The sequence below is a fragment of the Neoarius graeffei genome, chromosome 2 (genome assembly GCF_027579695.1).
Source record: "Neoarius graeffei isolate fNeoGra1 chromosome 2, fNeoGra1.pri, whole genome shotgun sequence".
In the NCBI taxonomy this organism is placed as follows: Eukaryota; Metazoa; Chordata; class Actinopteri; order Siluriformes; family Ariidae; genus Neoarius; species Neoarius graeffei.
Window position 1 is genome coordinate 4,417,472 of NC_083570.1, and position 25,523 is coordinate 4,442,994.

The following is a 25,523-nucleotide window of genomic DNA, read 5'->3' on the forward strand; positions in this document are numbered from 1 at the left end:
TACATTTTCTTTTCAGCATAATTGCTGCGGCATTACTGCTGCTAGCTGCTAGACAAAGAACATTCGCGCCAGTTAATGTTTATTTTATTGTTGCATGGCAACACGTTCTGTTGTCTGGAATAATGTGGCTAAATAAACACCCATGCCACAGGGCCAGGGGGCAGTAACCAGGAAAGTTTGCGATTCCTGTCAATTCATCAAAATAGTAAATGCAGACATTTCTCCGCTAATGATTCCCACGCTGCTCAGTCGCAAACGTCGTGAGTGGTGAAAACCAGGACATATCCGTGTCCCGACAGACTTTTGTCAGGACTCGGGACACACAACCCCAAATCGGGACTGTCCCGGTAAAACCGGGACATCTGGTCACCCTAAATAAAGAAACCATTTAATGACCTAAAACCCTGATTTGGAACAGAGTGTGTAAGGGTTTCTGAAATACATGAGGGTGCAGATCCACTGAGAGCTCTGTAAACCTGTCAGAGAGTTTATGATGGAAGATTTCAGAAAATAAAAGACAGAGATGAGAATTGTGTGAACAGTAGTTTCAGCAGCAGAGGGCACAAATGAGCAGTAGTGGAAATGCCCAAATGCCATTATCTGTCTTTAAACCCTTTAAAAATAGAGATCTTTTGGTGATTTTATGTAAATTTTGGCACCTTTTAGTGAGTCTGTGCTGTTAAAATCACTGTAGCGTCGAATGTTTGTGTGTATTCGGTACATTAGTGATGTTTAAAGCTTGTTGGTGCCTAATGCTAACCGGTTAGCCTGTGTGAGTAGAATGGTGATGTATGATGGAGTGCAGTAGCTTTACATGGTGAACATTTTACAGTCTCTCTGTCACTAGTATTGGGAGTTATTGCTAAAGATAATATAGTTCATAAATCTGAATGAACTGAATCTTGTGTTAATTATTTTTATTTCAGTTGTTTTCCATGAGTGTGAATGTGTATGAGGAGAAAATTAGTAGCAGAAGTGGAGTAAAGTCTTTAACTGAGTTTATAAAACACTATAAAGCACAAACAAATCTCCAAACTTTTATTGACTGCATTTTCATTTCTATCATTACAATGAGCTCTTTATAAATCTTAAAGATACAAAACATGTTTTTTTTTCCTTTTCACTGGATATCAAGTCAATTATTCTTGTTTCTGTGCTTTAATTATATTTAAAACTTCCAATCAAATTCATTTTAGTAAAATGTAGAGCTGCAACTGCTGATTATTTTGATATTCAATTCATCTGTCAACTATTTTTCATTAATTGATTTGTTTATTCATTTTAAATACAACAATATGTAAAATATATATTTGCAGCATTTTAATCAGCTCTAGTACAGAACTCTTTCTGAACTTGGCTGAATTAAATAACAGTTCACTAACTACAATACAACCTTACTGACATTTATCAGATAATCTCTAACAGGATCAGAATATTATCAAGTGCTCACATCAGCCAAATGAGCCATTCACACTAATGCAAGGTGAGATTATTATATACAATGTTTCCAGAAATGTTTGTAGATTGTAAAATATAAATTAAAAGAGAATGTGATTCTTTGCAAATCATGGAAATGCTGTATTTCATTGAAAATAGTACAAAGACAACATATCAAATGTTGAAGCAGAGAATTTTTTTGTCTGTTTTTTAAATATACACTCATTTAGAATTTGATGCAAGCAACGCATTTCAAGAAAGTTCCAGAAAGAACGGGGCATGTTTACCACTGTGTTCCATCACCTCTACTTTTAACAACACTCTGTAAATGTTTGGGAACTGAAGAGACTGCTGTCGTTTTGGAAGTGAAATGTTGTCCCATTCTTCCCTGATATATACTTTCAGTTGCTCCTTCATCAAGTTTTCTGTTTTGTTTAATTTGTGCCAGATGTTTTCAGTGGGAGACAGATCTGGATTTCAGGCAGGCCAGTTTAGCACCCAGACTCTTTTATGACTGAGCCATGCAGTTGTAATGCATGCAGAATGCGGTTTGACTTTGACTTGCTGAAATAAGCCAGGCCTTCCCTGAACAAGACATCATCTGGCTGTTGCTCCAAAAACTGTAAATATAATTCAGCATTAATGGTGCCTGCCCAGATGTGCACTCTACCCATGCCATGTGCACTAATGCACCCACATACCATCATAGATGCTGGCTTTTGAACTGTGCACTGATAACAAGCTGGATGGACAGTCCCTATACTCTTTAGCCTAGAGGATGCAGTGTCAATGATTTTCATTTGTGAAAAAGTTACTGAAGAGGCAACATTGCTGTGAGAATCACTTATTCACAATCTCCCTTTTCTACAACAGCAACTCTGACAGAAGTACAGCTACAGTTATAACATGTGTATACACTCATTCTAATGAGTTAGCCTTTCTACATTTACAGCTCATTCATCAGGACTTACACAGAGAAAACGCCACACCACATAATCTAGGACAACTAATAAACAGATCAAAAATGTGTAATTTAACAAAGAAAATCTAATTACTTTTTTAAAAAGTGGAGATTCTGCAGTTGCTGCACACCCACCCCTCTTCTAAAGGGGATGAGGTGCAGTGGGTGAAGATGTTCCACCAAAAGCAAGAGTTTTTTCATTAACTTAGCTATTCGTGCATAAAAATACTTTTTATCTTTCTTGAGCCCCAACTCACAAATCTAAGCTTGAAGGTTGATTATATATATGGTAATTACATTTTAAGCTTGGGTTTTATAAAGCTCATGAGCTGACATCGTTCCTGCTTAGAATTATGACTAGGATACAATCAATCTCAGAATTCCAAACATGACTTGAAAAGGGGGTCCATTTCAGTATTACGAACTTTTCTGGATAACAAACTATTTGGATGTCCCCCAAGGAGTTGATTAACGCGGGGTTGTAGTGTGTTTTATTTTTATATAGTATGACCTTAAAATGTTGTTCTGTTCTGGCTTTATTACTGTTTATTAGTTATTTAATGAGAGGCTGCTGAATATGAAACAAATAGAAATTTATTATGCTAAAGTCATGAGAGATCATTTTCTTTTTAAAATTTGAGTTTCTTGTCTGACAGTTAATTTTTAACATTCCCTTTTTAAAAGTAGACGGCCTTTTGATTTCATAAAATCGCTGAAATTTATTTCTCTCTCAAATTTGGTCATTGTGATATATGGTTATTTCTGTAATATATATATAAACCCAGGCCATTTTGTGGCTGGTAAGTTATTTATTTTGAGGGGATTCCTCGCAAATAATGTGCAAGAAATCACTCGCTTTGTGCAGTCAAGCAGACAGAGGAAGTCCAGTGTGCGCATGCGCAGGTTTTCATTGACCATGCACTGACCCAGTTACGTCATTTTGCCATGAGATGATGAGCTAATCTCAATAATATTTGCACTGCAACTTCAGTATTCAAGTTGTGACAGAAAATATGACGGAGCCAGTGGACCCTACACCTCAAATGCTGGTTAGTCTGTTTCTCCCTGTCGTAAATATTGTAATTAGTGAAGAACATGCTGCAATTAGCTTGAATATGTATCTTTTTGAGGCGAACTTGAACCTGGTCACTCATCTTGTTGAAGTCCTTTTTTCACTGAGCGTATTCTAGCCAATTATTCAGAACAAAAATTATGTATTGATTTCACAATGTAAATATCATTCCCGTGCATTAGATAGTTTACGTAGAAGATTCTTTTTTTATCATTGCGATGGTGAAGACCGCTGAGCAAAAATGTGTGTAATTAGGCTATGCACCTATATTGCACAACTTCTGGTGAACAACCTCTCGATTCACTATCATACTGTGCAGTTTATTTCATTGAGCAAGACAGTATACGGTTCTTTTTCACTGTGGCAGCGAAGGCGTGGTCAAGCACCGGTTTGTGAATGGCATGCAAGCCTGGTGAAGGTGCTATGTGTGTGTGTGTGTGTGTGTAGTGTGAATTTCTTCCCCTGGCTGAAATCACGTTGGTGCAGTGGCACACAGTTTATTTTGAACCTGCTAAAAAGCGTGTTTTGTGTTAAGTGACAGTTTAAAAAATAAAAACTAAAGTGACATTGAGCCCGCCTGCCTGTTTCAGTGTTCACTATATAAGCGAAGCCGTTCCATTCATCTTTTTGATTTTTGTATTTGCTCATGTTTTTGCCAAACGTAGTGATCAGAAGTAATAGCTTTGGGAATACAAACCCTCCACTACATTTGTAATGCCACTAATACACTTTCCTAAACTCGACTTTTGTATAACCTCGTGAATTTCCTGTATAACCCACCCGTTTCAGACATGAACCCGAGTAGAGAAAAAAATCTTTAAAGTTTGATTGAAGGAGTGACAGGATGTCTGATCTGTTCTCTCAGGTTGCAAATTTGTATCCCACAACAGGGAAACCCCGCCACGTTATGCATGACATAGCATCTTGGATTAGGTCACGGTGAGGCAAGAAAAAAATGGCAGAGAATTTAGGGCCACATGGCTCGAAATTCATTAATTGTTCTTTTAGGGAAAAAAAGTAATAAAATTTGAAGTCCGAGTTTCGAATTCAGTAGCATTCGGTCCACTAAAAAAGAATTGGGTGTCAGGGAAAATTATTTTTATGGCCTAAATTAAAAAAAAATCTGAGAGGCAGTCTACCTTTAATTATTATACATTTACATTATACATGCTTTAACTTAAATAATAAAGTGACTGTTTTTTGTCCAGCTGGATTGTGTTCTAATAAAACAGACGATTGACCAACAATGTGGCAACGTGCAGGAATTTTACATAAAAAAGAAAAAAAAAACACTTTTTTTTTACTATGGATCACACAATCTCACAGTAGAACCAGAAAACCAGTAGAACGCTAACCCAGAAACTTTGAAGAACCCAAACCCAGCATATAGAGTCTGAGTGAATGTGGTGTGGACTCTGTGGAGGAGCTTCATCGTGTCAGAGACGCTGTAGAAGGACAGAGTTCCTGCACTGTGATCCACATACACTCCTATTCTGGAGGGTGATGGAACTTTGAGATCAGTCTTAATGCTGTTGTGCCAGAAAGAAAGAGAAGAAGAAGAACACCACAGACTCCAGGACTGATTGTTGCCTCCAAACCCACACTCATTACCCAGTCCTTTCCTGCTGATGTCTTTATATGAGACTGATATGGACACACCACCAGCACCGCTCCACTCCACCTCCCAGTAACAGCGTCCACACACACTCTCCTTACACAACACCTGACAGTTGGAATCAAATCTCTCTGGATGATCAGAGTAACGCTGCTCTCTCCCACTATCTCTCACTGCTCTGTTCTTCTCAGACAGAATGAGGTGACGATGTGCCGTGTTGGGATCCAGAGTCAGATAAGAGAAATCTAAAATAAAAGAGAGAAACAAACTGAACAGTGTGAACATGTTGGGTTTAATTCACACAGTATATTTATATGAAGTGTGTGTGTGTGTGTGTTAGATGTACATTTCAGAAAATCTTCTCTGCTCAGTGCTTCTGGTCCTGAAATGATCTGAACTGCTGCAGCTGTGGAGAGAAAAATGGAAACATGAGTTTGTGTAAAAGATGGAAAGAGTTTGAAGTGATCCAGTCAGTTTATTCATTTTAAATCAGTGTTTTAGTTCAAAGTGTCGGGTGAATAAAGTGTCTGCAGAAAAGAAAGCAGGAGCATCGCTAAGAAATAACACATCACTGTGTTTCTCCAGCAGGAACAGCTCCTCTTACCATGTGGAGGGATTTTGTTGAATTCCTCCTTACAGAATTCCTCGAGTCTCTTTTTCAGATCTGAGAGAGAATTCCTCACTCCATCAAATGAGAGATGTTGATGGACAGTGACGCTGGATGTGTGAAATTCTGGTCCGATAAGTGGAGGAGATCGACGTCCAGAAGCTAAAACCTACAGAAAGCAAATGAAATGTAAAACCCACTTGTGATGTCAGACAGGGTCATTTATTGTTCCCTTAATGAGAGGTGTTTTAGAGAGTGTGTGAGGAACAGCTGGCTCTGTAGATCAGACAGTGAGTGTTACCTGGAGGAAATGGATGTGATCGTGTGTGTGTGAAAGCTGCTCCAGCTCAGTGACTCTCCTCTGAAGATCAGCAATCTCCTGCTCCAGTTGCTCCAGGAGTCGTTCAGCTCGACTCAGTTCAGCCTTCTCCTGATCTCTGATCAGCTCCGTCACCTCCCAGCGCTTTTTCTCCATGGAGCTGATCAGCTCAGTAAAGATCCTCTCACTGTCCTCCACTGCTGTCTGTGCACTGAGCTGTTAGGACACACACACACACAAGATTTAAAGCTCATCTATCATTCCCTCTCTTACTGGGACTGTAAATGACTCGTTGTCCATGTTGTGTGTGTTTCTAGGAGCAGCTCTGTCTCTGCTCACTGCTCACCTTTATAGTGTTCACAGCCTGTTTCAGCTCCTGCACCTTCTTCTGCTTCTCCTGGATTCTCTGCTGGGATTTCATCTGCTCCTCCTTTAACTCACTCTGAGGACAAATAAAATACATTCAGCTTTTTATACAGTACGAGCGAACTGGTTCCATATTAATGTCAGTTCAAAGTACATTCATGTTTCTTACAGCTGTGAATGTTCTGTTCTCTGTGTGTTTTATTTTGTGTGGATTTTTTGGGGTTTTTTTGTGGCAATGAGGGTGTGGTCAAGCACCAGTTTGTGAACAGAGGGCGAGGCCAGGGAAGGTGAGTTGCAAATTGTTCTCACCTGTTGGTAACTCGTGTGTCTGTTTTGCAAGAATGACAGGGTAGTGAAAAAAGGGGGAGAGCGAAGAGGTGGTCGTCTCCTGATTAGAGAATGCATGTATGTATGTGACAAGACAACCTTAAAGCTGAAAAGCCAAACTGACAAATAAAGAAGACTGTGTTCATCACTATTTCCCGCCTATCTGCACTTCACTATTCCACCCACCTTAGGGACATATGAAAGTGGTGCCGAAAGCCAGGAATACTGAAGGAAACCATCAATGGAGTCCTCCCCACTCAAGAATGTCACCTATGCCCTTGCTGCCACCCAACAGAGCCAGTAGCAAGCCCTGATCTCCCTCCATAAGGAGTAAGAGCAGCACTTTGAAGCCTTGCTGCTGGCTCAACAAGATGATCGCCAGGCGTTCCAGCACCTGCTCGTGTTGGTGAGGTCCTTGACTGCTACAGCTGCAGACCTTCCCCATGTCACCCAAGCGAAGATGGGGCCACATGATGATCTAGAAGCCTTCATCATGCTATTTGAGCAGGCGGCAGAGGCGTGGGGATGGACAGTCAAGTGATGCATGACTCATCTAGCCCAGCATGTTGCGCAGCAGCTCCCCATCGACAGTCGGCTCAACTATGCCAACTTGAGGCAAGCCATCCTGCAGCTTGTCAGTTGCTTCCTGGAACAACACCATCAGCACTTCCACACATTGACATTGGAAGAAGTTGGCTGGCCATTCGCTTTTGGCCAACAGCTCCAAGATGCCTGTTGGTGGTGGCTGAGGGTGGAAGACTGTGACACTGAGTCATCAATGTGGTGGGGCTGGAGCAGTTCATCGTGTGGCTGCCGGAAGGGACAGTAGAGTAAGAACAGTGGAGTGGGTCCAGTACCACCGCCCAGTGTTGCCGGATCGTGCAATCAAGCTGACAGAGGACCATTTGGTGGCAGTTTCAGTGGCAGGTGGACATCCTGCCTCTTCTCTCTGTCTCTCCCTTTCTCTCTCTCTCTCTCTCTCTCTCTCCCCTCCCCTCTTCCTGTCCCCACCCTGTTCTCCCACCACAGAAATGGGGGCTGGCCCTCCAGCAGCTGGTTCACTGCGCCTGTGATGTACCTGTCCTTCCTTTCTCTTCTGTGTCTTCTCACCCTCAGGTGAGTGATCCTCAAAACACCAGTACAGAGGTGAAGCCTGGGCTGGTTTGGTGGCACTGCGGGGAACCCAGACATCTCCGGGAGCAGTTCTCTGCGATGGAGGTGGGAGCAGTGGTCCCGGATCCCCAACATGCCAGAGACTGCCCTTGATCAGGCTGGAGTGTATTGCATGTTCATGGGGATAAATAACATGCATTGGTGGATTCCGGCTGCAGTTAGACCTTAATCCACCAAAGCCTGGTTCAAGGTGAGGCATTGAGGGGGAGCACAAGTGGTCAATGTTTTGTGTGTACACGGGGATGTTCATGAATATCTGCTAGTGTCCATCGACATACTATTCTGGATGAAAAGCATAGGGTCGAGGCGGTGGTGGGTAGCCCATGCCTCACCCACCCACTAATTCTGGGGACAGATTGGCTGGGGTTTAAAGGTTTAATCAAGCATGAAGTAGTGGGCAGGTCCTGGGGTAACTCATCACGAGGAATTCCGGTGTGGCATTGACTGGGGAAGCCGTCTCAGAGCCATCCATGTCAGCATCATGTCAGAGCGATACGAGGAGCAGGAAGCGGCCTGCCCCTCCTCTCTCTCTCTCTCAGGAATTCTCTCGAGGATTTCCCATTAGAACAAATGCAAGACAAGACTCTGTGTCATGCTTTTGACCAAGTGAGAGTAGGCGATGGTCAGACTCTCTAGCCAAATACAACACTCGCCTTCTTGTACTTTGCAATTATTAAAGATAGGTTATACTGAGTGACGCAGGGCACTCAAACCCATGAACAAATAACCCAATTGTTTTTGTAATCCCAAAAAACCATAGGGAACTTAACTTCATGCAGCTCACTTTAACACTCTGGCCGGACGCTTAGGTCATGATAAGACACTAGCCCAAATTATGACCCGGTTTTATTGGCCAGGGATTTGTGGTGATAACCAGAAGTGGTGTGCAGCATGCTGCAAATGCCAGCTGGTGAATCCAGTGGCCACTCCAAAAGCACCATTGTGCCTTCTCCCTCTAATCAAGACCCTCTTTTAAGGAATTTGCATGGATCTCGTCGGGCCATTAGCTTGGTTGACACGAGGATTTTTTTTTTTTATTTTAGTCCTAGTGGAATATGCAGCACGATATCTGGAAACAGTCCTGCTGCATACATATCTGCAAGCAATGTGGCAGAGACACTGTTTAAAATTATCTCCCAAGTCGGGATTCCCAAAGAAATCCTGACTGACCAAGGCATGACATTCATGTCATGCACACTTCGCAAGCTTTATGAGTTATTGGGGATTAAATCCATCTGCACCACTGTGTATCACCCACAAACAGATGGTTTGGTAGAACAATTCAACCAAACACTTAAAAACTTAATTCAGAAGTTTGTAAGCGAAGACACATGTAACTGGGATAAATGGCTCGAAACCCTGTTATTCGCAGTATGAGAGGTCCCGCAAGCATCCATGGGATTCTCCCCATTTGAATGATTGCATGGGCATAAGCCTTGCAGCATTTTGGATGTGTTGCGGGAAAACTAGGAGGAGGGACCTTCAAAGAGTAAAAATGAAATTCAATACATTCTTGACCTGTGCGCAAAGCTTCACACACTCAGTCACTTAACCCAGTAGAATTTATGGCAGGTGAAAAAACCTCAAGCCCTGATGTACAACAGGGGTGCGCACCTTAGAGAGTTCACCTTGGTAGATAAAGTACTTGTATTATTGCTCACTTTGAGCTCAAAATTAATCGCTAAGAGGCAAGGGCCCTTTGAGGTCACACGGTGAATCAGGAATGTCGACTATGAGTTGAGGCGAACGGATAGGGGTGGGGTGCTACAAGTATACCACCTCAACCTATGTAAACATTGGAAGGGGGTCCCCATGGCATTGGCATTGGTAGTTCCAGAGAGGGCAGAGTTGGGGCTGGAGGTAAAAATGAAAGTAACCACTCAAGCCACTCCGGTCCCCTGTGGAGACCACCTCTCACCAGCCCATCTCACAGAGGTTGCCAGGTTGCAAGCAGAGTTTTCTGATATGTTATTGCCCCTTCCCATCTGCACTCACCTCATTTAACATCACGTTGAGACACCCCCAGGGTTGGTGGTGCATAGCCGCCCATATCGCTTACCTGAACACAAGAAAGTGGTGGTTCGGGATGAACTCAAGGCCATACTCGAAATGAGAATAATTGAGGAGTCCCACAGTGATTGGAGCAGCCTGGTGGTCTTGGTTCGCAAGACCAATGGATCGGTCCGGTTCTGTGTGGACTGTCGGAAAGTCACTGTGGTGTCTAAATTCGATGTGTACCCAATGCCTCAAATTGATGAGTTGCTCAGTTGATTAGGTGCTGCTCGCATTTATTCGACACTGGATTTGACAAAGGGATATTAGCAGATCCCCTTGACTCCTCTATCCCGAGAAAAAAACGGCCTTTTCCACAAAGTTTGGCTTACACCAATTCATCATTCTTCCTTTTGGGTTATTCAGTGCTCCCACTATGTTCCAGTGGCTCATGGACAAAATCCTCTGCCCCCATGCATGCTAAGCTAATAAAGACATACCCCAAAAGACTTGCAGCTGTAATTGCAGCAAAAGGTGGCTCCACAAAGTATTCACTTTGGGGATGTGAATACCTATGCACACTCCAGGTTTCTGTTTTTTCATCTTAATTATTGTTTGTGTCACAATAAAACAACTATTTGTACCTTTAAAGTGGTAGGCATATTGTGTAAATCAAATGGTGCTAACCCCCCAAAATCCATTTAAATTCCATCTTGTAATGTGACAAAACAGGACAAACACCAAGGGGGATGAATACTTTTGCAAGACACTGTACAACATTGTTCTTTAAAAGGCTTTTTTCTGCACTACATTGTCAAAAGTATCTGGACACCTGGCCATCAGACCCATGTGTGTTTTTCCCCAAATTGTTACCACAAAATCTGAAGCAGACAATTGTGTTGAACGCCTTTGTTTGCTGTAACATTACAATTTCCCTTCACTGGAACTCAGACGCTCAAACCTGTTTTAGCATGATGATGCTCCTGTACACAAAGTGAGCTCCATGAAGACATGGTGTGTGAAGGTTGGAGCGAAGAACTCGAGTGTCCTACATAGAGTCCTGACTGAACTCATCCCCACTGAACACCTTTGGGATGAACTGGAACACTGACTGTACCCCAGACCTCCTCGCCTGACATCAGTGTCTGATCTCACTCATGCTCTTGTAGCTGAATGAACAGTAATCCCTACCGCCATGCCCCAAAATCTAGTAAAAAGCTGTGGCAGCGGGGGCGTGGTCAAGCGCCGGTCTGTGACAGGAGGGCGGAGCCAGGGAAGGTGAGTGGCAGCATCACTACACCTGACGGTAATTAACCTGTGTTTGTGTGTCTTCCCAGTAACCGCGCCCTATTTAAGGAAGCAGAGGGAGAGCAGAGGAGAGCTCTTCCCGGGACAAGAACACAGCGTGTGTGTGTGTGTGTATTTACCAGAGTAAAACGGTGTTGTTATACTGAAAAGTCTGGCAATAAAAAGCCTATCCGTACCTGAAGCTTTGTCCTGCCATCCTCTGTGCTCCACCCACACCTCAAAGAGCTCTACAGTGGTGCTGAAACCCGGGAAAAGGTGGAGCACCAACCTCGCAGCCCCATGGAATCCTCCCCATTCGCGGACCTGGTCCACGCCCTCGCCACAGCTCAGCAAAGCCAGCACCAGGCGCTTGTCACGCTCCGAAAGGAGCAAGAGCGGTGCTTCGAAGCCCTGGTGCTGGCCCAGCAGGAAGATCGCGAGGCATTCCGGCATCTCCTCGCGTCGGCGGGGTCCACCAGCGCCCCGGCTGCGGGCCCGTCTCCCCTCACCGTGACCAAGATGGGCCCGCAGGACGAACCTGAGGCGTTCCTCACATTGTTCAAACAGGTCGCTGAAGCCTCGGGGTGGCCGATGGAGCAGAGTGCGGCACGCCTCCTCCCCCTCCTGACGGGAGAGGCGCAGCTGGCCGCGCTACAGCTCCCTGCTGATCGCCAGCTGGCCTACGCGGACCTTCGCCGGGCCGTCCTCCAGCGCGTGGGGCGCACACCAGAACAACAGTGCCAGCGCTTCCGCGAGCTGCGGTTGGAGGAAGTCAGCCGGCCGTTCGCGTTCGGCCAGCAGCTCCGGGACGCCTGCTGGCGGTGGCTGAGGGCCGACGATCGCGACGCAGAGGGAATCATCGATCAGGTGGTGCTGGAGCAGTTCATCGCCCGCTTACCAGCCGGAACCACGGAATGGGTCCAGTGCCACCGCCCGGCGTCGCTGGATCAGGCAGTAGGACTGGCGGAGGATCATTTGGCAGCTGTTCCGGTGGCAGGACAGCCGACGACGTCTTCTCTTCTCTCCTCTTCTCTCTCTCTTTCTCCCCTCCCTTCTGTGTCCCGTCCTCGCCCCATTCCCCCACCACGGAGACGGGGGCCGGCTCCACCCCAGCCAGCCCGCCGCACCCGTGGTGCCCTCCCGTTTCTCCCTTCTGTGTCTGTCTCTCCCCCCCCTCAGGTGAGTGAGCCCCAGAGCACCGGTGCAGAGGGAAAGCCTGGGCCTGTTTGCTGGTGCTGCGGGGAGCCGGGCCACCTGCAACAACAGTGCGCAGCAATGGAGGTGGGCGCGGTGGTACGGATCCCCGACGTGCCAGAAGCTGCCCTCGATCGGGCCGGAGTGTATCGCATACCGGTGAGTGTCCAAGGGGCTACATATCAGGCGTTGGTGGATTCTGGTTGCAGTCAGACCTCGATCCGCCAAAGCCTGGTGCAAGACGAGGCATTGGGGGGAGCACAGGGGGTGAAGGTGTTGTGTGTGCACGGGGATGTTCACAGCTACCCGTTGGTGTCGGTCCACATATTTTTCAGAGGGGAAAAATCTATAGTGAAGGCGGCGGTTAATCCTCGCCTTACCCACTCTTTAATTTTGGGGACTGATTGGCCGGGATTTCGGGGTTTAATGACACGCCTAGTAAAGAGTGGGTCCTGCCATTTGACAGGGGGAGGTCCCGGTGTCGCTTTGGCTGGAGCTGCTGTCGCAGAGCCGTCTACGTCATCTCCGCGACAGAGTGAGGAGCCGCCGGCTCCTCATCTTTCTGTTGGGGAATCCCTTGTGGATTTCCCATTAGAACAATCGCGAGACGAGACTCTGCGACATGCGTTTGACCAAGTGAGAGTAATCGATGGTCAAACGCTCCAGACGAACGCCACCCCGTCCTTCCCCTATTTTTCTATTATGAAGGATAGATTATACCAAGTGACGCAGGACACTCAGATGAAAGAGCGAGTCACACAGCTGTTAATTCCAAAGAGCCGCCGGGAATTGGTATTTCAGGCGGCTCACTTTAATCCCATGGCTGGACACCTAGGGCAGGATAAGACACTAGCCCAGATAATGGCCCGATTCTATTGGCCGGGGATTCGCGGCGATGTCCGTAAGTGGTGTACAGTGTGCCGCGAATGCCAGTTAGTAAATCCAGCAGCCATTCCAAAAGCGCCTTTGCGCCCCCTACCATTAATCGAGACCCCGTTCGAAAGAATTGGGATGGATCTCATCGGGCCATTAGATCGGTCAACACGAGGGTTCCGCTTTATATTGGTTCTGGTGGACTATGCAACGCGATACCTGGAAGCGGTGCCTCTTCGCAATATCTCAGCATGCAGTATTGTGGAGGCCCTCTTCCACGTCATCTCCCGGGTTGGAATCCTGAAAGAGATTCTGACTGACCAAGGCACCTCGTTTATGTCACGAACACTGAGCGAACTGTATGGGCTATTAGGTATTAAGCCAATCCGCACCAGCGTGTATCACCCACAAACGGACGGTTTAGTTGAACGGTTCAATCGCACCCTCAAGAATATAATTAAAAAATTCGTAAGTGAGGATGCACATAACTGGGATAAATGGCTCGAACCTTTGTTATTTGCAGTGCGAGAGGTCCCCCAAGCCTCCACGGGGTTCTCCCCGTTTGAATTATTATACGGGCGTAAGACGCGCGGCATTTTAGATGTGCTGCGAGAAAATTGGGAGGAGGGACCTTCACAGAGTAAAAACGAAATTCAGTACATTATGGACCTATGCGCAAAACTCCACACGCTCACCCACCTAACTCAGGAGAATTTGCGGCAGGCCCAGGAACGGCAAGTCCGCCTGTACAACAAGGGCACGCGCCTTAGAGAGTTCACTCCAGGAGATAAGCTACTCGTACTGTTGCCCACGTCGAGCTCCAAATTAATCGCCAAGTGGCAAGGACCCGTTGAGGTCACACGGCGAGTTGGGGACGTCGACTATGAGGTAAGGCGAATGGACAGGGAGGGGGCGCTACAGATCTACCACCTCAATCTGCTTAAACTCTGGAATGAGGAGGTCCCCGTGGCGTTGGTGTTGGTAGTTCTGGAGAAGGCAGAGCTGGGGCTGGAGATTCAAAAAGGGACATTGGCATCACGTACCTCTCCGGTCCCCTGTGGAGACCACCTCTCCCCGACCCAACTCACGGAGATCGCCCAGTTGCAGGCCGAGTTTTCGGATGTGTTCTCGCCCCTGCCCGGTCGCACTGACCTCATAGAACACCACATAGAGACGCCCCCGGGGGTGGTAGTGCATAGCCGCCCTTACAGGCTACCCGAACACAAAAAAAAGGTGGTTCGGGAAGAACTTCAGACCATGCTCGAAATGGGCATCGTCGAGGAGTCCCACAGTGACTGGAGCAGCCCGGTGGTCTTGGTACCCAAGGCCGACGGGTTGGTCCAGTTCTGTGTGGACTACAGAAAAGTCAACGCGGTGTCTAAATTCGACGCGTACCCAATGCCTCGTATTGACGAGCTGCTCGATCGACTACGCATGGCTCGCTTTTACTCAACACTGGATTTGACGAAGGGATATTGGCAGATCCCCTTGACTCCATTATCCCGGGAGAAAACGACCTTTTCCACAGGGTTCGGCTTACACCAATTCGTCACACTTCCTTTTGGGCTGTTTGGGGCGCCCGCTACATTTCAGCGGCTGATGGACAGGGTCCTCCGGCCCCACGCCACCTATGCGGCCGCATATCTGGATGACATTATCATTTATAGTAACGACTGGCAGCGGCACCTGCAACACCTGAGTGCCATCCTTAGGTCGCTGAGGCGGGCGGGTCTCACTGCCAACCCGAAGAAGTGTGCGATTGGGCGGGTGGAAGTACGGTATCTGGGCTTCCACTTGGGCAACGGGCAGGTGCGTCCCCAAATTAATAAGACAGCAGCGATTGCGGCCTGCCCGAGGCCCAAGACCAAAAAGGGGGTGAGACAGTTCCTGGGGCTGGCTGGCTACTATCGTAGGTTTATACGTAATTATTCGGACATCACCAGCCCGCTGACTGACCTCACTAAAAAGGGGGCGCCAGATCCGGTCCAGTGGACGGAGCAGTGCCAGCGGGCTTTCTCTGAGGTAAAGGCTGCACTGTGTGGGGGGCCACTATTACTCTCCCCTGACTTCTCTCTCCCTTTTGTGTTGCAGACCGACGCGTTGGACAGAGGGCTGGGGGCGGTGTTGTCCCAGGAGGTGGAGGGGGAGGACCGCCCCATCCTGTACATTAGTAGGAAGCTGTCGGTGCGTGAGGGGCGCTACAGCACTATTGAGAAGGAATGCCTGGCGATCAAGTGGGCGGTCCTCGCCCTCCGTTACTACCTGCTGGGGTGCCCTTTCACCCTCTGTTCGGACCACGCGCCCCTCCAGTGGCTCCACCGCATGAAAGATGCCAACGCGCGGATCACCCGTTGGTATCTGGCACTCCAACCCTTCAATTTCAAGGTGGTCCAAAGGCCGGGGGCGCAGATGGTCGTGGCGGACTTCCTCTCCCGTCAAGGGGGGGGGAGTCGGCTGCGGGCCGGACGGGCGCTCGGCCTGATTCGGGCGGTGGGGGTATCTGGCAGTGGGGGCGTGGTCAAGCGCCGGTCTGTGACAGGAGGGCGGAGCCAGGGAAGGTGAGTGGCAGCATCACTACACCTGAGGGTAATTAACCTGTGTTTGTGTGTCTTCCCAGTAACCGCGCCCTATTTAAGGAGGCAGAGGGAGAGCAGAGGAGAGCTCTTCCCGGGACAAGAACACAGCGTGTGTGTGTGTATTTACCAGAGTAAAACGGTGTTGTTATACTGAAAAGTCAGGCAATAAAAAGCCTATCCGTACCTGAAGCTTTGTCCTGCCGTCCTCTGTGCTCCACCCACACCTCAGAGAGCTCTACAAAAGCCTTCCCAGAAGAGTGGAGCTCATTATAACAGCTTTATGCTTGCTTTACCAAAATTCTCTCTCTGTATGTGAAATGTTCACTAACTGGTTTGACCAGATTACGACCATCACTGAAGATAAATTTAACACTATGTTCACCAGAACACAGACAAATTTAATCAGCTTTTACAGAATCCTTCTGATTGATACACACATTGAAATTAAAGTTCAAATCATATCACTGACTAAAGCACCTGTTTCTAGATGGGAAACTATAATTAAGATCATTTAATTCTGGAAAGATTTCTAGTTCTCACCTGTTTCTCAGCTCTTTCTGCTGCGGCTGTGACGGTGTCGTGACCTTTGTGATTTTCCATCATACACAAATAACAGATGCAGGTTTGATCAGTACGACAGTAGAGCTCAATCAGCTTGTTATGCTCAGAGCAGATCTTCTCTTGGAGTTTTGCTGAGGCTTCAATTAATATGTGTTTTTTCAAAGCAGGAACTTCAAGATGAGGTTTCAGATGAGTTTCACAAAATGAAATCAAACACATCAGACAGGACTTGACAGCTTTGTGTTTTCTCCCGGTGCAGAAATCACACTCCACATCTCCAGGTCCAGCGTAACAGTGAGCAGGAGAAGTAGATTGGAATTCAGTCTTCTTCAGTTTCTCCACCACTTCAGGCAGCATATTGTTTCTGCGTAGAACAGGCCTTGTCGTGAAAGTGTCTCTGCACTGAGGACAGCTGTAGACGCCCTTCTGATCCTTCGGATCCCAGCAGCCATTCATGCAAACTTTACAGAAACTGTGACCACAGGGGATAGTCACCGAATCTTTCCGGAGATCCAGACACAGTGGACACATGAACTGGTCCTGAGAAAGCTGATCTACTGAAATACTGGCCTCAGCCATTTTCCTGAAATCCCACCGAGAGAGAGATCAGTTTTGTTTTGTCTGAAAGGAGTGACTTCCTTATTCGGTGTGTGTGTGTGTGTGTGTGTGTGTGTGTGAGAGAGAGAGAGAGAGAGAGAGAGAGCAGTTTGTTTTCTCCAAAATGACGAGTTACTTCCTGGTCCTGTGTCTGTGAAAGAGAGATAATGAGAGAGGAGGAGCACAGAGAGGTCATGAACACTCCTCTATTAACCATTTCATCTCCCTTCAGTGCAGAAATATCACCCATGTAGCCGCACTGATTAGGATTAATTTCATGAAATACACACAGATAATGGTGGCCAGATGAAGCTTCAGGAAGAACATCCATAAACGCTTATCCTGTGCAGGGTCGTGGGTAAGCTGGAGCCTATCCCAACTGACTATGGGTGAGAGGAGGGGTTCACCCTGGAGAAGTCGCCAGGTCATCAGAGGGCTGACACACAGAGCCAAACAACCATTCACACCTATGGTCAATTTAGAGTCACCAGTTAACCTAACCTGCATGTCTTTGGACTGTGGGGGAAAACGGAGCACCCGGAGGAAACCCACATAGACACGGGGAGAACACGCAAACTCCACACAGAAAGGGCCCCATCAGCCACTGGGCTCGAACCCAGAACCTTCTTGGTGTGAGGTGACAGTGCTAACCACTACACCACCGTGCTGCCCTGCAATCATAAGATTCATTAGTGTAATGACTATGATATTTAATGAAATTAATATCTAATAAATAATAATAGCTGATATCTGTCAAGCCAAAATGACCATTCATTTATTTCTAAAACGGCTACAAACAAGATGTGTGTTATTTTGAAGTTTGTATCTACAATACTTAATGAAGTAATATTACTCCTGATACTACAAATCTCGTTTTTTTACAGTTTTTCCACACAAATGAAGATAAAGAAACCACTTAATGACCTAAAACCCTGATTTGGAACAGAGTGTGTGAGGGTTTCTGAAATACATGAGGGTGCAGATCCACTGAGAGCTCTGTAAACCTGTCAGAGAGTTTATGATGGAAGATTTCAGGAAATAAAAGACAGAGATGAGAATTGTGTGAACAGTAGTTTCACCAACAGAGGGCGCGAATGAGCAGTAGTGGAAATGCCGGCTCTCTCCCCCCCGTTGAAAATCTTATCACGTGCCTTCATTCCAGTGTTGCCAACTTGGTGACTCTCTCTCTCTCTCTCTCTCATTATCTGTAGCCGCTTTATCCTGTTCTACAGGGTCGCAGGCAAGCTAGAGCCTATCCCAGCTGACTACGGGCAAAAGGTGGGGTTCACCCTGGGCAAGTCGCCAGGTCATCACAGGGCTGACACATAGACACAGACAACCATTCACACTCACATTCACACCTACGGTCAATTTAGAGTCACCAGTTAACCTAACCTGCATGTCTTTGGACTGTGGGGGAAACTGGAGCACCCGGAGGAAACCCACGCAGACACGGGGAGAACACGCAAACTCCGCACAGAAAGACCCTCGCCGGCCACGGGGCTCGAACCCGGACCTTCTTGCTGTGAGGCGACAGCGTTAACCACTACACCACCGTGCTGCCCCTTTTCTTCACTGTGACACTAAAATAAATCACTGCATTTTACTCACCCAGCCTCAGTCACTTCCTCACCTCGTCCACTGTGTGTGCGCCCCTGACATCAACTAAACATCTGGCTAGCTAGCTCATCATGTCTCAGTCTGAACTGTACACTCAGAAATACAGAAAGGAGTGGGAATCAAACCCTGAACTCAAAGGCTGGTTGAAACAGTTTATTGGGGATGATACACAGGCATACTGCCTGTATTGTAAGGCTGATTTCTATGCCAAACTTTGTGACATAAAAAAAACACATGGCAACTCAAAAACATACTCAAAAGTCAAAGTCTTATAACAGTTCCACCCAAAGCAAGCTGCCATTAATGTGTAAAAAAATTGACTCTGCAAAAAAGGCTGAAGACACCATGGCATTAGCTATTGCTGAACACTGTTCCCTGCTGGCATGTGATCACATTGGGGAAGCATGTAAAGCTGCTTTCTCAGACTCCACTGCTGCTACTCACTTCAAAATGCACTGGACAAAGTGCACGGAAATGATTAATGGCGTTCTAGCACCATACTTTCTAAAAAAATTGGTTGCAGATGTGGGTGGCCAGCGTTTCAGCCTCCTCCTCGATGAGTCCACAGATGTAAGTGTTTCTAAGTACTTGGGGGTTGTGATAAGGTACGTCAGTGACACCAAACACACAACTGTCTCAACATTTCTGGGGCTAGTTGAGTTGGAGGGAGGAGATGCCAGATCTATAGCCCGAGCTGTTGTGGCTTTCTTGGAGAAGTGTTGTCTTAAAAAAGAGAAACTCCTGGGGATAGGGACTGACAATGCCACCGTTATGGCTGGGATTAACAATGGGGTTCATAAAGTGCTGAAGGAGGAGTATGGCCTTAAAGATCTGGTTCTTATTCGCTGTGTATGTCACTCCCTGCAGCTTGCTGTGAGCCATGCTTCCAATGACACCATTCCCCATATAGGCCATGGGCCCAGTATGGTCCACTTGCATCCCCCCCACAACTCTACAAAACAAGATTTTTTTTTTAAAGCATTGGGGTCCTCTGAAGATGAAATCAACTGGTAACAGTAAGTATATTGGTTCTCACTCTTCATTTTCCTCAAATATTGGATCGCACCCCCAAAACGTTAAATTTTCACCAATATTGTGCCATAATTTGGGTCCGATTACCATATGTAATATATTGAAAGAAAGGTAATTGTTTACTGGTTAAGATGATATATGTCAAGTTTAGATCTGATGGTGCTAAGTATTTTAAAATTTAGACCTACAGTAACAGTTGTACCCCACTTGTCCCTGCACTATCCCGAACAATCAGTGAAAATTTTAATTCCACATAATACCAAGCCACAATGAACTTAATAAACAACATTAATATACTTAGGGACAATTTACATGAATATACCTTTCATTTGATACCATACATAGCTTCTTACCATACCAAGTCTGCCAGATATGACAATCAGACAATCTTGTAATATGACTGTAGTGATTACAATAATTCTCAATATATAAATGCAATACAGTTTCAATTGAAGGTGAAGCAACAATTAAGTGTTCATTTTATTGACATTGTTTTGTGTACTAATGCTTCATCCAGATTCACTTACAGGGCTACAAGCATATCAAGTATGAAGCAGATTTACCTGTCATGTGCAAGGGAATCATCAGGTCGTATACTTTCCATATTTAAGTTTTACTTTCCAGCCTAAAGACAACTAACTGTATCATTTATGATGTATAGTTTTGTGAATACTTTTCTGTTGACCTAACCAGGTGTTTAGTTTACATATTCCCTAATATGTTTAAATGAACGCTGAGTTCAAAATAATGGTTTTTACATGCACCAAAGTGGTCCATGGCATAAACAGGTATTGAGCTTATATTGCTATATATAGTATGAATGTAGACCAATGTGAAAATATAAAAGCATCTTTTGGCAATACAGTTGTTTTTCATGAGTATCATATTTGGCAGACTTGCTATGGTAAGAAGCTATGTATTGTATCAAATGAAAGGTATTTTCATGTAAGTTTTCACTAAATATATTAATGTTGTTTATTAAGTTCATTGTGGCTTGGTATTATCTCATCTCATCTCATTATCTCTAGCCGCTTTATCCTTCTACAGGGTCGCAGGCAAGCTGGAGCCTATCCCAGCTGACTACGGGCGAAAGGCGGGGTACACCCTGGACAAGTCGCCAGGTCGGCTTGGTATTATGTGGATTTAAAATTTTCACCGATTGTTCGGGATAGTGCAGGGACAAGTGGGGTACAACTGTTAGGTCTAAATTTTTAAATACTTAGCACCATCAGATCTAAACTTGACATATATCATCTTAACCAGTAAACAATTACCTTTCTTTTGATATATTAGATATGGTAATCGGACCCAAATTATGGCACAATATTGGTGAAAATTTAACGTTTTGGGGGTGCGATCCAATATTTGAGGAAAATGAAGAGTGAGAACCAATATATTTACTGTTACCAGTTGATTTCATGTTCAGAGGACCCCAATGCTTTAAAAAAAATCTTGTTTTGTACAGTTGTGTGTGTGTGTGTGTGGGGGGGGGGGGGGGGGGGGTGCATGTGGACCATACTGGGCCCATGGCCTAATAGTGTAGAGTACTTGCTACGGGATACTTATAACTGGTTTTCAGTGTCTCCAAAGCGCAGGGAGGCCTACAAAGCACTATATGAGACCATCAACTGTGGGGAGAAACCCTTACAAATAACCAAGGTGTGTGCTACACATTGGCTCTCCATTGAACCAGCGGTTTCACACATTTTGGACCAGTGGGAGGCGCTTAAACTGCATTTCACAGTCACCAAGTCCAGTGAACACTGCTACATGGCTGAGGTTTTATACTCCATGCACAATGATCCTCAAAACATCTTGTGTCTGACTTTTTTGAAGTCAGTGCTGGGTGAGGTACAGTTGGCCATCAAGGCTTTTGAGGGAGAGCAGGTAGATCTTCTTAAACTTCTTGACAGCTTGGTTAGCCTGATAAAGTCTGTGAGTAACAGGGTGCTGAATCCACTGGCAAATATTGATCTACTCAAAGAGCCAACTGATGGATACATCAGTCCCAAACCGTACCTTGGTTTCCTTTTTGAGTCAAAGGCAGCCGAGCTCCATCTTGCGCCTGAGGAAAAGGACAATGTCCGAAAGCAGTGTGTAGCCTTCACCATCTCCCTCACTAATGAGTTGAGGGTGAGACTGACGGACAACATCGAAGCATTGCAGTACATGTCAGTTTTCAATGTACAGTAGAGGAAACTCTGAAGCACAATCAGTGGCGATTCTAGGGTCTAGTGGGGCCCCAATCAGAAATTCATTGGGGGGCCCCACCACCGCCCGCCCACAACAAATAAAAACAACATAAATAAAGTATGGTCATGCTAGCGCGAGTGAAACAAGACTAGCACCATTTGCACTACATCATTCATTATCAACGGTAGGGAAAAATACTATTGTCTCTGTTCATTATTATTGCTACTGACTTACCACCATCTTGCTTTCTTCTCCCCTCGTCTTCTTTTTTCTTCTTTCTTTTTTCACTCCCGGATGGATAGTTTCTCTTCATAAAATTTAGCCATGGAGGTCTACCAACACACAATATGTGCACGTTAATAGCCTACAGGGTTTCCGATTTGTGCAAACATGTGGTTGCACGCGCAGGAAGGGATCCCTCTGCAGACTGCAAGCGCTGATTGCTTGAAGACTTTTGTCACTCAAAAATGTGGTCACACAATTGGCTGCTTAGCATTTTGTTCCTCCCAACAGCTTATTGTAAACGGGAAACCCGTGAGAGTCAGACTCAGCGAATGACTTTTCAAAACGCAAATTTCGATTCTTCTTCACTCTCGACTCGCAAATTTCTCTATCAACTGCTGTGCAAATTTCGACTCTCTGTCGCCACCTGGTGGGGGCCCCAAGCAGCTGATTGGCTTGCCTGGTGAGAAAAAATCGCCTCTGAGCACAATAAGAGCCTGGGAGAAATAGAAAAAATAGCCAAGCTCCTTGGCTACTCTCCTGCACAGATAGACAAGATTGCCAAGCAATGGCGTGTCATCCATCTTAGTAAGTGAAATGAAACAAAAAACACAGTGGGCTTCTGGAGTGAGATTTGGAAGTTCAGGGATGCAGCTGATATCAACCCATTTCAGGAACTTGCCATGGCTGCTGTGTCTGTGTTGTCTTTGCCACATTCGAATGCTGAAGTCGAGAGATTATTCAGCCAGATGAGTGTGGAAAAAAGCAAACTTAGAAATCAGATGTCCTTGCAGACCCTTAACTCCATCCTGTATGTCCGATTTGGTCTGAAGCTGTCTGGTGAGGCTTGTTATGAGCACAAGCTGCCTGATGATGTTTTGCAGCTCTTTGGCACATCAGCTGCTTGCTCATTTAAGTCAGCTTCCTCAGTTGCTAAACCTGCCATAGGAAGCCTTGACCATAATGAGGATGACCTACTCTTTCTGTGAGCCAGCACAGCTTGTGTGTGTGGAGGGAGGGTCTGAAAAAAAAAAAAACAATGAATGTGAATTAGGGCCAGATGAGTTAGCATCATTTACTTACATTGCCATTGACAGTTTTTTTTTTCTATTGTCTCTTTTTCGTCCATTAAGATTGTTAATGTTGTCACGTTAAAATAGAAAAAAATGTTAAAATGTTATGGGCGGCACGGTGGTGTAGTGGTTAGCGCTGTCGCCTCACAGCAAGAAGGTCTGGGTTTGAGCCCCGTGGCTGGCGAGTGCCTTTCAGTGTGGAGTTTGCATGTTCTCCCTGTGTCCGTGTGGGTTTCCTCTGGGTGCTCCGGTTTCCCCCACAGTACAAAGACATGCAGGTTAGGTTAACTGGTGACTCTAAATTGACCGTAGGTGTGAATGGTTGTCTGTGTGTCAGCCCTGTGATGACCTGGCGACTTGTCCAGGGTGTACCCCGCCTTTTGCCCGTAGTCAGCTGGGATAGGCTCCAGCTTGCCTGAGACCCTGTAGAACAGGATAAAGCGGCCAGAGATAATGAGATGAGTTAAAATGTTATGTTATGACTTCTTATAGGCGCCTTAAGAGCATAAACTGAAGAAAGCAAACAAATAAAAAAACCCTAAGTAACTCTGCCAGAGTGTCTCTTTTGGGTCACTTTGCCGGTCCCAAGCCTGGATAAAGGAGGAGATTTGGATGTAGAGCGAACAATTCCACCCCACATAACAGTGTTTTGATTCTATTTAATATTCTAACATTTAACAGTACAGGACAAAACTGATTTATGTAACGTGGAAAGTGCCTTGAGATAATTGTATTATGATTTGGCACTTTATAAATAAAAAAAAATTGACGAAAGTCATTAAGTTATTTTGGGAAGTGATGGCCTATTTCAATGGCAAAATAAAAAAAAAGAAGAAGAAAGTTCATTTGCAGTTCTAAACATATTTAGGGTGTTTGTTACTCACTTTTTGTCTCTCCCACAACCATGGGCGTCGCCACCATTGAATGTGAAGGGGGCCTGTCCCCTTCACATTTCATAATTCTTCGTTTGGACCCCTAGCCTAGTAAACTAGACCCACCCGCCTAGCGGCCAAAAATATTTTTGCCTACGAGTGGCTTTAGCCTCGCACCATATCAACAAAACACCCTGGGCATCAAATCGTGCCCGCCAATCACAACACAAAGTTTTTGTTTGGATTCTTTGGGCGGGCTTTTGCAGGAGTGATGACAAGGCTGCGCGACGCTGGAGAAAGCACAACAGGAAAGATGGCTACGGCTAGAGAACAGCGCTCATTTGACTCTGCTTTGGAATCAGTTTTAGAAGAATTAGACTTGGAGTTTTCGTTGAAACATGAGCAGGAAGAGGCTCTCCGCTCATTCCTTTTCAAGAAGGATGTTTTTGCTGTTTTGCCGACCGGCTATGGCAAAAGTCTGATCTACCAGCTGGCTCCGCTTGTAGCCAAAAGGATGGGGCTAGTTTGTGCAGTACGAAGAATTAATAAACAGCTTTGAAACATTACTTTTTGATTGTTTCTTATTTTCCCGTTATTTTAAATTTAAGGGAAATTATTTCGCCAAACACCACTAAATAAAAATAAAAACTCAAAAACAGTTTAAGCAAACCCTTGAAAAACACTTGAAAAAAAAAAAAAGAGTTAAGTATGTGGTACAGACCCCAAACTTGTGGTCATTATCTCCAAACTTCTTAATATCTAGAACCTGTTTATTAATTAATACGCATTTTGAAAACTTATTTATTTCAAGGCCTCTCCCACTGCTTTCTGTCAATCTGACTACGTCACAGTCACTGTTGCGCTGATTGGTCAGAGCGTTGGCCTATACGCACAGAGACAGTTTGAAAGACAGCGGGTTGTCCCTACCTACACCCTTCGGAAATGTCTACGATCGAGACCAGACTAAATATTCACATTTACTCTGGCTTGCCAGGCTATTGGACCCCCACATTTAACATAAAATATTAGTTCACCCAGCACCGTTTCTCTTGCTTCGTGAAAGAATCCTTTCCACTTGATCGATAAGAGAATACACAGACCACTGAAAATCCACTCCGGGTTTTCCGGGCGTTCCCTACAACAGCTCACCGCGCGCAGTTTTCTGGAAAGTAACATGGGAAATCAGTGTATGGGGAAGGAATCATAGAAAGGAAAGCGATGGAGAGAGATGGGTGTTATTCCTGGTGGATTGTGAAGGAAAGGGGGATGAAAGTTATGAAGTGGTAGAAATTGTGGTGGCACCAATGTAAGAAGGAGTTATATCTATAAATCTATTTGTTATACTGATCTGTAAATGCTACTGTAGTACCACCATTGCATGTAGGTTGACAAAACTGCACTTGTTCATTGTGTGAAGTTCTCTTTTATGTGTTGTTGCTTGACACAGTGTGATTTTGTGTTATGAAGACTGCATGATGCCATGTCATTTTTGTTATGAGTATCACTAAATCGGAAAAAAGTAAAATGCACCCACTTAAGTCACTGTTGGTGGTG

At 45.5% G+C, this 25,523-nt stretch overlaps 1 protein-coding gene across 1 annotated transcript; it reads right to left on the minus strand.

The window, feature by feature from the left end:
* Positions 1-15,942: 15,942 nt before the first annotated feature.
* LOC132878224 (E3 ubiquitin/ISG15 ligase TRIM25-like) lies at positions 15,943-17,104 on the minus strand. Its single transcript, XM_060913650.1, has 2 exons — positions 16,340-17,104; positions 15,943-16,044 (listed from the first exon to the last, which is right to left on the minus strand). Exons 1-2 carry the CDS (start codon positions 16,937-16,939, stop codon positions 15,958-15,960), a joined length of 687 nt encoding a protein of 228 aa, XP_060769633.1. The 5' UTR covers positions 16,940-17,104; the 3' UTR covers positions 15,943-15,957.
* Between the last annotated feature and the right edge of the window lie 8,419 nt (positions 17,105-25,523).

Bases quoted from the DNA above. Each gene is read 5' to 3' on its own strand.
- LOC132878224 (XM_060913650.1), bottom strand. From the start codon at position 16,939: ATGGCTGAGGCCAGTATTTCAGTAGATCAGCTTTCTCAGGACCAGTTC. The intron at 16,045-16,339 runs GTGAGAACTAGA...TCTTCTGGGAAG, and splicing joins CAGAAAGAGCTGAGAAACAG to GCTTTTGTAGAGCTCTCTGA.